The sequence below is a fragment of the Salvelinus namaycush genome, chromosome 30, assembly GCF_016432855.1.
Source record: "Salvelinus namaycush isolate Seneca chromosome 30, SaNama_1.0, whole genome shotgun sequence".
Lineage (NCBI taxonomy): Eukaryota > Metazoa > Chordata > Actinopteri > Salmoniformes > Salmonidae > Salvelinus > Salvelinus namaycush.
This window is the reverse complement of record NC_052336.1, coordinates 31,876,669-31,891,020: the sequence shown is the minus strand read 5'-3', so window position 1 is coordinate 31,891,020 and position 14,352 is coordinate 31,876,669. Positions and strand designations below refer to the sequence as shown.

At 43.8% G+C, this 14,352-nt stretch overlaps 1 protein-coding gene across 1 annotated transcript in view; it reads left to right on the top strand.

Annotated features, from left to right (window-relative positions):
* Nucleotides 1–14,352, top strand: part of syt14a (synaptotagmin XIVa) — a 177,867-nt gene that overhangs the window by 99,822 nt on the left and 63,693 nt on the right. The window contains exon 4 of the mRNA XM_038969530.1: nucleotides 1,580–1,732. Within this exon, the coding sequence (XP_038825458.1) occupies nucleotides 1,580–1,732 (153 nt within the window). The remainder of the gene's footprint in view (nucleotides 1–1,579; nucleotides 1,733–14,352) is intronic.

Below are 14,352 nucleotides of genomic sequence, written 5' to 3'. Positions count from 1 at the left end.
TAACAAAGAAAGGGCTCTATTCAATCCGTATCGTGGAAATTCATCGCTAAAGCCCAATTGAAATTCACGGTAAATGCTGCATATTTAGGCTCAATCGGAAATTGCCTTTTTAAATTTCTATCGTGAAATCTGTAATGCTTCAGTGATATGGATTGAATAGAGCCCTAAGTTATCGTCAACAATATTAATGGAACACGTGAAAGACTTACAGGTATGCATTTCAACCATATAGCAGTCATCTTCAGGCAGTGCAATGGGGATAAATACGACATTTCTGGTGGGGACATAGTAAGAAGTTGCCTAATTGTATCCATTTAGGGTCTATACAAAAAATGTAAGAGACCTATTGACAAAGGCAAATAGTATACTAGAATCTTGAGAAAAGTCTGACCTGAAATTCTGAATCTGACCTCATACAAGAAGTTGAGAAATGGCCAGTACTCTCACAAAAACTCATATCAAGTTACAGCTTTATGAACTGAACAACAACAAAATACTCACCTTTTTAGATTATCGTTTTGTGATTGTATGTGTCCTCTTCATGTGAAGAGCATCTCATTTCATACTGTTATGCAATTATGTTTTTTAATGAACTTGAACATTTTCTAAGGCCGGTCTCATAGACTAGACATAACATAGTAAACATAAATCGGGCACACTCAAATTAGTACATGTTACATTTGGTTTGATTACATAAGATAGAAGGCAAAAGACAAAAATGAATGGGGGCTTGGTCAGGGAGAATGGGTGGTCATATAAAGCGAACGTCTAGCAACCCAAAGGTTGTGTGTTCGAATCTCATCACGGACAACTTTAGTGCATTAGTAACTTTTCAGCTACTTAGCATGTTAGCTAAACAACTTCTACCCCAACCTCTAACCCATAGCCTAGCTAACGTTAGCCCCCTAGCTAACGTTAACGTTAGCCACAACAAATTGGAATTCGTAACATATTGTACACAATGGATGATGGACAGCCACAAATTAATACATAACATACCAAATGTGACATATCATGTAAAGAAGAAAAACCCTTGAATGAGTAGGTGTGTCCAAATTTTTTGACTGGTACTGTATGCTGGTGACATGATGATCGGTGCTTGGCTGTCAATTGACAAATAAAAAGGACCTTGCTCTTATCCATAATCTCATTATTTACCCTCTGCACTGAATCTGCAAGTGGTTGGCTAGAGCACATGCCAAGACCAGACTGGGAACATTAGCCGTTTATTGCAGACTTTTTGTTGTAAAACCATCGGCAGAGTAGAAAATGGGTAGTTATATGACAAAAGTGCTTTTTATGTGCTATACATCATTATGCACAGCTTTTTATTCTCAAGAAGCAAGTTTGACGCAAGCACACCATTGCCGGTGTATGTGTATATTTTTTTGTTCAGATATTAGAATATTAGCTTGAATTGATGGAAACCTAGCTAATGAAACAAACCTGGATATTTTTGCAGCCGCAATAATCATTGTATACGCCTTAGGCTTCGTAAATGAGTTGAGAAATAGACGTTTTGAGAGGCCCCGTCCATTCATACGATCTCCATTTTGCTCTACTTCTCTTCTCCCTGCAGTCTCTCCAGAGACGCTGGGGTTCCTGACGGCCATCGGACTCTTCCTCATTCTGATGATCATCCTGTTCTTATACCTCAACAACAAGCTATCGCTTGAGAATGCCGGGAGCCGGGCATGCCTAGACGAGTTCAGGAAAACCAAGGAGTTGCAAGGTAAATCTGAACTCTGTGTGTGTGTGTGAGCTGTAAAGAAACCCTGGGTTGAATTGACAATGCCTTGAGGGCATGTTCATAAGTTTGACACATAGAGTGCAAATGAGCAGCTGTATTATGTGCAGTAGTGATGTGTAGTTTGTCAACGATTCGTTCTTTTTGAATGTCCCGCTTATAAAGGCTTCATGAAGCCTTCATAATGCCTTTATAAATACTACGTAAATATGTTACAAATCATATATCATGCTTTATAAAGTGTTCATAACTGTGTGGCATAACCACCAATGACAAATGTGACAACCAACTATGTCAAATATGACAGAAACCTGTGCTTTATAAAGGGTGGCTTAAGCACCGCTTAATAATGGCCTTATAAATCATTATATTGAGGCTTCATAAAGTATTTATAACCCTGTCATGCATCATTGCAACACCAGGATATTGGATTCGATTCCCCGGACCACCCATATGTAAAAATGTATTCACGCATGACTAAGTAATTTTGCATAAAAGTGTCTGCTAAATTTGATATTATATTACATTTCACTAAAACATTCTAGGATGGCCCAACCTCTTTCTCTCTTGGATGCATAGTCAATATTGGACCTGACCTCAACTTCCCCCCCCCAAAAACATTGGTAGGGCCTTTCTAAAATTAGTTTTAAAAAAACATCTGTTTTTCCCCCCAAATTCTGTTTTCTTGGTTTTGTTTTTCCAGGTTTTGAATTTCTCCATTTTTGTTTCTGGTTTACCACAGTTTTTTCATAGAAAAACAAGAAAATTGGATTTTCTGTGTTCACAACTATGCTTAAACCACATCTGAGGTTGACTTGAGATCTGGGAAAAATTTAAGAAACTTACGTTTTTTTTGTGTAGTTGTCCTTTTATTCAGAGAGAATGCCCTGCACTGTTTGGTTAGCGGGTTTTCTGTAGTGCAGTAAACAAACATGTGATGTGATTCAGTCCCCAATGGAATGGGTGGAGTAAAAGGCCAGCAACCCTCCATATTATTAAGAGCTCCATGAAATGACACCATACAGTGCTTTCGGAAAGTATTCAGACCCCTTCTCCACATTATGTTACGTTACAAACTTATTCTCAAATGTATTATAGTATTTTTTTTCTCATCAATCTACACACAACACCCCATTTTGACAAAGCGGAAACAGGTTTTTAGACATTTTAGCAAATGTATAATAAAAAAACAGAAATAGCTTATTTAGATAAGTATTCAGACCCTTTGCTATGAGACTCGAAATTGAGCTCAGGTGAATCCTGTTTCCATTGAATCATCCTTGAGATGTTTCTACAACTTGATTGGAGTCCACTTGTGATAAATTCAATTGATTGGACATGATTTGGAAAGGCACACACCTGTGCCACAGTTGACAGTGCACGTCAGAGCAAAAACCAAGCCATGAGGTCGAAGGACTTGTCCATATTGTTTTCAAGACAGGATTGTGTCGAGGCACAGATCTGGGGAAGAGTAGCAAAATATTTCTGCAGCATTGAAGAACACAGTGGCCTCCGTCATTATTAAATGAGTTGAGTGGTCAGATGGAAGTAAAAGCCACGAGAGCCTGCTTGGAGTTTGCCAAAAGGCAACTAAAGGGCTGACCATGAGAAAAAAAAATCTCTGGTCTGATGAAACCACGATATTGAACTCTTTGGCCTGAATGCCAAGGATCAAGTCTGAAAGAATCCTGGCACCATCCCTACGGTGAAGCATGGTGTTGGCAGCACCATGCTGTGGGGATGTTTTTCAGTGGCAGGGACTGGGAGACTAGTCAGGATCGAGGGAAAGATGAACAGAGAAAAGTACAGAGAGATCCTTGATGAAAACCTGCTCCAGAGCGCTCAGGACCTCAGACTAGGATGTAGGTTCACCTTCCAACAGGACAACGACCCTAAGCACACATCCAAGACAACACAGGAGTGGCTGCAGGTCAAGTCTCTGGATGTCCTTGAGTGGCCCAGCCAGAGCCCGGATTTGAACCCAAGCAAACATCTCTGGAGAGACCTGAAAATGGCTTTGCAGCGACCATCACCATCCAAACTTACAGAGCTTGAGAAGAATGGGAGAAATTCCACAGATACAGATGTGCCAAGCTCACTTATATAAATGTAATATTTCAGTTTTTGATTTTGAATAAATTTGCACAAAATTCTTAACCTGTTTTTGCTTTGTCATTATGGGGTATTGTGTGTAGATTGATTAAATTATTTTTTTCACCTCATCAATTTTAGAATAAGGCTGTAACGTAACAGAATGTGTAAAAGTCAAGTCTTCTGAATACTTTCCAATTGCAATGTATATGCGACTGACCGGCTCAAATCGGTCTTATGTAGCAACATTTGAAACCGGGTTTTTTACATTGGATAAAAGTAGAGACTCAGAGCTAAATGGTATATCATACACTACAGTTGAGGAACAATGAGAAAGTCATTTTGCTTTGAAAATTAATAAACTTGTAAACTCACTTTTGAGAAAATGGCCTTTGAATGTTTTGGTACTACTACTGGGGAGCCCTTCTTTGTCTAAGCCTATTCAGCATCGTTCACACCCTCTTAAGCTTAGTGTCACGTCCTGACCATAGTTCTTAGGTGTTTTGCTTGTTTTAGTGTTGGTCAGGACGTGAGCTGGGTGGGCATTCTATGTTGTGTGTCTATGTTTGACATTAGTAGCTTGTGTCTGCACTTTCATTTGTAGCTTCACGGTCGTTTGTTGTTTTTGTTTAGTTTGTATTAGTGTTCGTGTTCGTTTCATCTTCTCAAATAAATAGAAGATGTATCTATATCACGCTGCGCCTTGGTCCTCTCTTTCACCTAAAGACGATCGTGACAGAATTACCCACCACAAAAGGACCAAGCAGCGTGATAAGCAGCAGCAGGAGCAGCGAACACAGGATTCATGGACTTGGGAAGAAATACTGGACGGTAAGGGACCTTGGGCACAACCGGGAGAATATCGTCTCCCTCGTGAAGAGCTGGAGGCAGCTAAAGCCGAGAGGAGGCGGTATGAGGAGGCAGCACGGAAGCGAGGCTGGAAGCCCGAGAGTCATGCCCAAAAGTTTCTTGGGGGGGGGGGGGGGGCTAAAAGGGAGTGTGGCGAAGTCAGGTAGGAGACCTGCGCCAACTCCCCGAGCTTACCGTGGAGAGCGACAGTACGGGCAGACACCGTGTTATGCGGTAAAGCGCACGGTGTCTCCTGTACGTGTGCATAGCCCGGTGCGGTACATTCCAGCTCCACGTATCGGCCGGGCTAGATTGAGCATTGAGCCAGGTGCCATGAAGCCGGCTCAACGCGTCTGGTCTCCAGTGCGTCTTCTCGGGCCGGCATACATGGCACCAGCCTTACGCATGGTGTCCCCGGTTCGCCAACACAGCCCAGTGCGGGTTATTCCACCTCCCCGCACTGGTCGGGCTACGGGGAGCATTCAACCAGGTAAGGTTGGGCAGGGGAGCCAGTACGCCTGCACGGTCCGGTATATCCGGCGCCACCTCCCCGCCCCAGCCCAGTACCACCAGTGCCAACACCACGCACCAGGCTTCCAGTGTGTCTCCAGAGCCCTGTTCCTCCTCCACGTACTCGCCCTGTGGTGCGTGTCTCCAGCCCAGTACCACCAGTTCCGGCACCACGCACCAAGCCTCCTGTGCGTCTCCAGAGTCCTGTGCGCCCTGTTGCTGCTCCCCGCACTAGCCTTGAGGTGCGTGTCCTTAGCCCGGTACCTCCAGTTCCGGCACCACGCACCAGGCCTACTGTGCGCCTCAGCCGGCCAGAGTCTGCCGTCTGCCCAGTGCTATCTGAGCTGCCTGCCTGCCCAGAGCCATCTGAGCTGCCTGCCTGCCCAGAGCCATCTGAGCTGCCTGCCTGCCCAGCGCCATCTGAGCTGCCTGCCTGCCTACCCAGCGCCATCTGAGCCATCCGTCTGTCCCGAGCCGTCAGAGCCGTCCGTCTGTCCAGAGCCGTCCGTCTGTCCCGAGCCGTCCGTCTGTCCCGAGCCGTCCGTCTGTCCCGAACCGTCAGAGCCGTCCGTCTGTCCCGAGCCGTCAGAGCCGTCCGTCTGTCCCGAGCCGTCCGTCTGTCCCGAGCCGTCAGAGCCGTCCGTCTGTCCCGAGCCGTCAGAGCCGTCCGTCTGTCCCGAGCCGTCAGAGCCGTCCGTCTGTCCCGAGCGCCAGAGCCGTCCGTCTGTCCCGAGCGCCAGAGCCGTCCGTCTGTCCCGAGCCGTCAGAGCCGTCCGTCTGTCCCGAGCCGTCAGAGCCGTCCGTCTGTCCCCAGCCGTCAGAGCCGCCCGTCTGTCCCGAGCCGTCAGAGCCGCCCGTCTGTCCCGAGCCGTCAGAGCCGTCTGTCAGTCAGGAGCCGCTAGAGCCGTCCGTCAGTCAGGAGCCGCCAGAGCCGCCCGCCAGTCAGGAGCCGCCAGAGCCGCCCGCCAGTCAGGAGCCAGTCATGAGCTGCCCTCCAGTCATGAGCTGCCCTCCAGTCATGAGCTGCCCTCCAGTCATGAGCTGCCCTCCAGTCATGAGCTGCCCTCCAGTCATGAGCTGCCCTCCAGTCATGAGCTGCCCTCCAGTCCGGAGCTGCCCTTCAGTACAGAGCTGCCTCTCTGTCCGGAGCTGCTTTTCAGTCCGGAGCTGCCCCTCTGTCCTGAGCTGCCCCTCTGTCCTGAGCTACCTCTCTGTCCTGAGCTACCTCTCTGTCCTGAGCTACCTCTCTGTCCTGAGCTGTCTCCTCAATTTAGTGGGGACCTTGGTGAGGATTCCTAGGCCAAGGTCGGGGGCGAGGGTCGCCACTCAAAGGACGCTAAGGAGGGGGACAAAGACAATGGTGGAGTGGTGGCCTCGTCCTGCGCCGGAGCCGCCACCGCGGACAGATGCTCCCCTTGAGTTTTAGGGGTGCGTTCGGAGTCCGCACCTCAGGAGGGGGGTACTGTCACGTCCTGACCATAGTTCTTATGTGTTTTGCTTGTTTTAGTGTTGGTCAGGACGTGAGCTGGGTGGGCATTCTATGTTGTGTGTCTATGTTTGACGTTAGTAGCTTGTGTCTGCACTTTCGTTTGTAGCTTCACGGTCGTTTGTTGTTTTTGTTTAGTTTGTATTAGTGTTCGTGTTCGTTTCATCTTCTCAAATAAATAGAAGATGTATCTATATCACGCTGCGCCTTGGTCCTCTCTTTCACCTAAAGACGATCGTGACACTTAGCTTGTTGTTATTCCACCTATCGTGTCAGATTTTGAAAATATGCTTTGCAGCGAAAGCAATCCAAGCTTTTGTGAGTGTATCAATCAATGCTAGAACAGTTAGCCCCAAATTAGCATGGTCAGAAAAGCAATAAAATTAATCGCTTACCTTTGATAATCTTCGGATGTTTGCACTCACGAGACTCCCAGTTACACAATAAATGTTATTTTTGTTCGATAAATATTACTTTTATAACAAAAAAACGCCATTTGGGTTGCGCGTTCAGAAAACCAAAGCCTCGTTCCGTTCGACGAAAAGTATCCGTAATGTTCGTAGAAACATGTCAAATGTTTTTTATAATCAATCCTCAGGTTGTTTTTAACAAACATAATCGATAATATTTCAACCGGACCGTAACCTATTCAATAAAAGAGAGAAAGAAAATGGAGAGCTACCCCTCTCGCACGCAGGAACTAATCAAAGGACACATGACTAGTTTTGAAAAATCTCGCTAATTTTTTTAAATAAAAGCCTGAAACTATGTCTAAAGCCTGGTCACAGCCTGAGGAAGCCATTGGAAAAGGAATCTGGTTGATACCCCTTTAAATGGAAGAAAGACGGGCCAGGAAACAGATTTAAAAAATATATATATATATATAAAAAATTAAAAAAATAACTTCCGGGTTAGATTTCCTCAGGTTTTCGCCTGCAGAATCAGTTTTGTTATACTCACAGACAATATTTTGACAGTTTTGGAAACTTTGGAGTGTTTTCTATCCTAATCTGTAAATTATATGCATATTCTACGATCTGGACCTGAGAAATAGTCTGTTTACCTTGGGAACCTTATTAAAAAATATATATAATAATCTGACCCCTAGCGTCAAGAGTTAAGATCTTTATTATGCACAGATTCAAAATAGCTGTTGATAACAAATGTGTATTTTGTGGTTGTGACCCAGAGACACTTTACCATTTCTTTTGAGACTGTACTTGTGTCAGAAGATTTGAGTGATTTTATTAGATTTTATTTGAAAGACTGGTATTATGTTTTATTTTGATCCAAATTATATGGACCCTGATTTAACTTTCATTGTTAATTTATTTTTTTCATGGTAGATTCTTTATCCATGAAATGAAGTGGGCGGAGAACAAACCACTCTTCACATTGTTTAAGATAGAATTGAAATGATCAGTAAGTGTAAAAACACAGAAAAGCAATACGTACCATAAAACCTTTTGACAAATTGAAAATGTATCTCGATATGTTAGGTTTATGTACTCTTGTTTTTATATTTCTATTTTTGTATTTGTTTTGTTCATCATAATAATAAAATATATGTATATATATAAAGCAGTCAAGCACCCAAGCTAACTTGCTAGCTACTTCCAGACACATATGAGAGAACAGCTCACTGAACATTACTCACACTAGCAGAGCTGGTTAGGCTGTTAAATTATCCAGAGCGTTGGTGACTGCAACTGTGCTGTCAGATTGACCATTCAGAGCACTTCGCTCTCGGAGTGTTCAGCGCGCATTCTGGATGCTCTGGCCGATGAGTAGGGTTGATCTGAACGTTCTGACCTCACAACGGCAGTCAAGCACCCAAGCTAACTGGCTAACATTGGCTAGCTTGCTAGCTACTTCCAGACACAATGAGAGAATACCCCACTGACCATTTTACTCACCCTAGCGGAGCGAGTTAGGCTTTTTTCATGTTGTCCAGATCGTTGGTGACTAACTGAGCTGATGGCAACAATTTTTTTGCCGACGTTTACTGACATCGGCCATATTCAACGAGTGTTGAGCGTTTGTTAATTCAGTTATTCTGCGCTCTGGCACACTCAGGCGAGAGTCTTTTGTTAAGACATGTACAGTTGAAGTCGGAAGTTTACATACATTAAAACTCGTTTTACAACCACTCCACAAATTTCTTAACAAACTATAGTTTTGGCAAGTCGGTTCGGACATCATTTTTTCATTTATTTATTTATTTTTTCATTTTTACAACAATTGTTTACAGACAGATTATTTCACTTATAACTCACTGTATCACAATTCCAGTGGGTCAGAAGTTTACATACAGTAAGTTGATTGTACCTGTTTCCTCCAGCATCTTCACAAGGTCCTTTGCTGTTGTTCTTGGATTGATTTGCACTTTTCGCAGCAAAGTACATTCATTTCTAGGAGACCGAACACGTCTCCTTCCTGAGCGGTATGACTGCTGCGTGGTCCCATGGTGTTTATTCTTGCGTACTATTGTTTGTACAGATGAACGTGGTACCTTCAGGCATTTGGAAATTGCTCCCTAGGATGAACCAGACTTGGTCTACAATTCTTTTTCCTGAGGTCTTGGCAGATTTCTTTTGATGTCAGGTAAAGAGGCACCAACTTTGAAGGTAGGCCTTGAACTACATCCACAGGTACGCCTCCAATTGACTCAAATTATGTCAATTAGCCTATCAGAAGCTTCTAAAGCCATGACATCATTTTCTGGAATTTTCCAAGCTGTTTAAAGGCACAGTCAACTTAGTGTATGTAAACTTCTGACCCACTGGAATTGTGATAGTGAATTATAAGTGAACTAATCTGTCTGTAAAAAAAAAAATCACTTGTGACATGCAAAGGAGATGTCCTAACCGACTTCCCAAAACTATAGTTAAAGAGAAATTTGTGGGGTGGTTGAAAAACTTCCGACCGTTCATGCATTTCACTTTGTACTGATTGTACTCAGATTGTGATTTAGACTGAACTTTACGGTGACTTCCCTTCTATGTTACCCTGTTTTAAATTTAAGCGTCAACAGAATAAACAACCCCAAATTAGTTTGTATCCTGTGCTGGGTTTACTTTCGACAGGCTACATTTGTTTTATGAATGACCAAAGGTGTCTGAAATTAAAGGAAGTAGAGTGTCATATGATCAAAAGCATTTATGTATGTGTTATAAATTACCTATATTGGTATAACTTATGTACAACGGCATGCGATAGTGTCTTTATGAATGTGTCACGAACCGGCTCGAAGTTCGTAACAAAAAGGGAGACAACGTGGAGATAAGGAATAACAAAATATATTTATAAACTTAACTAAACTAAATACAATTAACAATGGTGTGTGTAGTCAGTAATCAGTAGTGTATGTGAGCGTTTGCGTGCATAAATGTGATAATGAGGGGTGTTGAAGGTGTCAAAGCAACCAGACAGCCACAAAAAATGCCACAACCAAAATCTGTAAGTTTGCCTGCATGGAGAGAGTCTCCTCAATAAATGGGGAAGAGGTGTATTTATCCCGGGACACACCCGAGCCCAGGTGTGTCCCATTTCACTGACGACCCTCCCGGCTCCGCCAACCGACATCCTATTAAGGAAAACAAGCACAAAGAGGAAGATTTCAGCAGACAGAGTGGGAGGGTTACCCCTCCCCCCCAATAAACCTGGGGACCAACAAGGACCCCGGAACACCATACCAGTCACACAGACAAAATACTGCCCTGGATCCTAATAGAAAGCCCCCCCTGCATCCCAAATGACCCAGTCTGCGTCCCAAGTCCATGAGGGGGGTACGTGTTCACACTTCCACTTGCCCCAGCCAACTTCGTCCTCCCCAGACCTCAGCAACCTTTGCGCACAGGAAGCAACCTTTTAAGAGGAAACAAGAAAACGAGACCAGAGGAGAACAGACATGAGCAATAGAACAGGACAATACCAAAACACAAAATAACAGTAGTCAGTCACGTACACATTCAGGAACAGGGCGCACTAGAGAGCCTGTCAGCAACGACATTATCAGTCCCCTGGATGTGCCGCACATCGAGATGGAATGCTTGTAAAAAATAAACACCATCTCATTATCCTCTGGCTAGGACACATCATGGACCTCAAGAAGGTGAGAGGGTTATGGTCGGTGTAGACCCCAATAGGTACTACTCCCGACCCGACATACCTTGAAGTGTTGTAGCACCCATATGAGTGCTAGCGCTTCTTTTTCCATGACCGAGTAGTTCAACTGATAATGGTTCAACCTTTTGGGGGAAAAAACAGGCGTCTCAACACCAGACAAAATCTGCACCTGCTCCCAAGACTAGCATCCACCTGCAAGGTAAATGACAAATCCACCTGAGGAGCAGCCAGCACCAGAGTTGAGGTAAGCAACCTCTTTGCATCTTCAAAAGCCTGTTGACAACGAGAAGACCATACATAAACAGCCTTAGCTTTCAGCAAATCTGTCAAGGGAGCGACCACAGAGAAGTTCCAACAAAAACTACAGTAATAACCAATCATTCCCAAGAAACGCATCAGTTCCTTTTTCGTAGTTGGTGGTGGAAAAGCATCAATAGCTACCACCTTAGCCCGAACAGGATGCACTTCACCCTGCCCAACCACCTTTCCAAGATATGTAACGGTCACCTGAGCAAACTCACATTTAGCCAGATTGATCATGAGGCAACCAGCAGCTAGGTGGTCGAACAAGGCTTGAATACGGGACAGATGTTCCTCCCAAGTATCTCCATATATCACTACATCGTCCAGATAAACAGCGCACCCGGCCAGACCGGAGACAACCCTGTTCATAAGTCGCTGAAAAGTGGCAGGTGCATTACGCAGGCCAAAACTCATAACTGAATATGAGTACAGACCAGAGGGTGTACTAAAGGCATAGATTTCATGTGCCCTACTCGTGGCACCTGCCAATAGCTCTTTAACAGGTCACATTTGCTCACAAACGTAGCTGCTCCGACTTGATCAACGTAGTCCTCCATCCGAGGAAGAGGAAATGAATCTGGCTTAGTGACACTGTTTACCTAATGGTAGTCCGTACAAAATCTGTTTGTCCCATCTGGTTACTGACCAAGATACATGGAGAAGCCCATCTGGAGAAAGAAGGCTCTGCTATATCACTCTTCAGCACGTACCTGACCTCAGCATCCAGACAACGCAGTTTCTCTGAAGAAACTTTATAGAACCGCTGACGAATGGGGTCAGCATCGCCAACGTCAATATCGTGTTCTATTAAGTTTGTACGTGTATCAGAAAACAAACAAGGGAATCTCTCCGAATCAGACCGACCATCTCTTCCCGCCCATCAACAGGTAGATGAGCGAGAAGGCTGTCTAAAATATCCTGGGTCTCTGAATTTTTAAATCTTCCATGCAGTATGCAATCGTCAGGACCAGGAACATCTTCCTCCTCATGCACGAACCTAGCATGACAAGAACCCAGCAAAAAAGTAGTATCGGCCAAAATAACCAGTTTACCGTCCTCTGTAGACTCCCACTGTTCAGCATCAGAGGAACGTGCATAATAGAGTTTATTTTCTTTTACATGGCACAGTGGGTGTGCTTTTCTCCGATCTGGACTGGCAACTAGATAGTTTTGCTCAGTGCACTGGCGCACAACCGTATATGGACCTTGAAACCAACAATTGGCAGCAGAGCAAGAACCTACTCCCCTGGACTAAAGTGACGAGGCTCAGTTCGCCGATCAAATATGCCCTTCATCCTCTCCTGTGAAGATGATAGCTTCTCTTTAGCCATTTCACCAGCGGTGTACATGTGTCACCGGAAATCACACACATAAGATAACAGGGACTGAGGGGGCTCGGGAGACTTCCAGTCATCCTGGAGAACAGAGAAGTCCACGCACCCTATGTCCAAACAAGGTCATTTGGACTTAAACCCGTGCTCTCCTGTGAAACCTCCCTAGCGGCTAACAGTAACCCCTCCTCCCAATCTTATCCATCTCAGTACAATAAGCTCTCAACAAAGACTTAAGTGTTTGATGGAAACGTTCCAGCGCTCCTTGACTTTGCGCTCCATAGGCTCAAGACAAATTGTGTTTAATATGGAGCTGTTGGAAAACCTGACCAAAGAGATTAGAGGTGAAATTAGATCCTTGATCACTCTGAATGACCTTAGGGATTACAAACAGTGAGAAACTGGGTCAAAGCTTTTAGCACAGACTTAGTCGTGATAGACCGGAGAGGATAGGTAGCAGGAAACCTAGTGGTCTGACACATCACAGTGAACAGGTAACTACTACCCTTTTTAGAACGAGGCAGAGGACCAACACAGTCAATAATCAGATACTCAAAAGGTTGGTTGAGTACAGGAATAGGAAACAGTGGTACCGGCTTAATAGCTTGATTAGGTTTACCAGTTAATTGACAAGTTGATGAACCCAGAAACATCCCTCTTTAAGAACAAATTCTTAGTTACAATGATGGCCGACACAGGACAAACCTGGTTGATGCTGGCCAATTGTGCACCGCCCTATGGGACTCCCAATCACGGTCGGATGTGATACAGCCTGGATTTGAACCAGAGACTGTAGTCTCTTGCACTGAGCTTTTAGTGCCTTAGACCACTGTGCCACTCGGTTGCCATGACCAATATACAGTGGGGAGAACAAGTATTTGATACACTGCCGATTTTGCAGGTTTTCCTACTTACAAAGCATGTAGAGGTCTGTAATTTTTATCATAGGTACACTTCAACTGTGAGAGACGGAATCTAAAACAAAAATCCAGAAAATCACATTGTATGATTTTTAAGTAATTAATTTGCATTTTATTGCATGACATAAGTATTTGATAACCTTTTGAGTGTGTACAAATGCAATATCACATTCATGTGGGGTATTTATGAAAACATGCCATGCAAAAGTTTTAGAACATAATGGTCTGTGATGAACTGGGTTGTACCCAGGCTCATGGAGTTCTCACATTACTTGAGCGAATCACAACTCTCCTGAATGCCGCTCCTACAGACGTAGTGTAAGGGGGTGTGTGTGTGTGTTCAAAGGCAACCATGGTATGAAGAAGTGTTCTGGTCTGTCATAATAGACGTCTGTGCGTTGGTTGGTACATGACTAATCGGTTACCCAGCTCTATTTTTCATCACTAAGAGAGTGAAGAAAATAAAGAAGACCATCTTCCAAGCATTGAAAACAGCCAAAGTAAGTAGATTATTTCACTCTGTATTTTGTTTAAGGAATGTAATATGTGTTTAAGGATTGGTGAAATTTGATCAGTTGTTTACACTAGGATTATTCATATTGGTAATTGGAATTATCACATGGTTTTATATTTATAAATGTATATATTTCACAAGGTCCTGTTGAAGAATCCGGTTGAAAATCACAAATGTTTATTTTATTGATTGTAGGACCACATGTCTTTTACAGCCAAATTAGTATCATTACACCTTAAACTCTAAACCATTTTGACATAAAATAAATGTATTTTAACATTCCCTTTGTGTGTGTGTGTGTGTGTGTGTGTGTGTGGCTTTGTTTTCAACTAGTATTGAAATCAAACCTATTTCTGTTCAACTTGATATATTTCTCAATGTATCTGTATGAGGGAACATCGGCAGACCACACACAAAGCAGTAGGTGGTATACTATTGATCACGTCTCATTACTCAACTATAGGACATCCCTT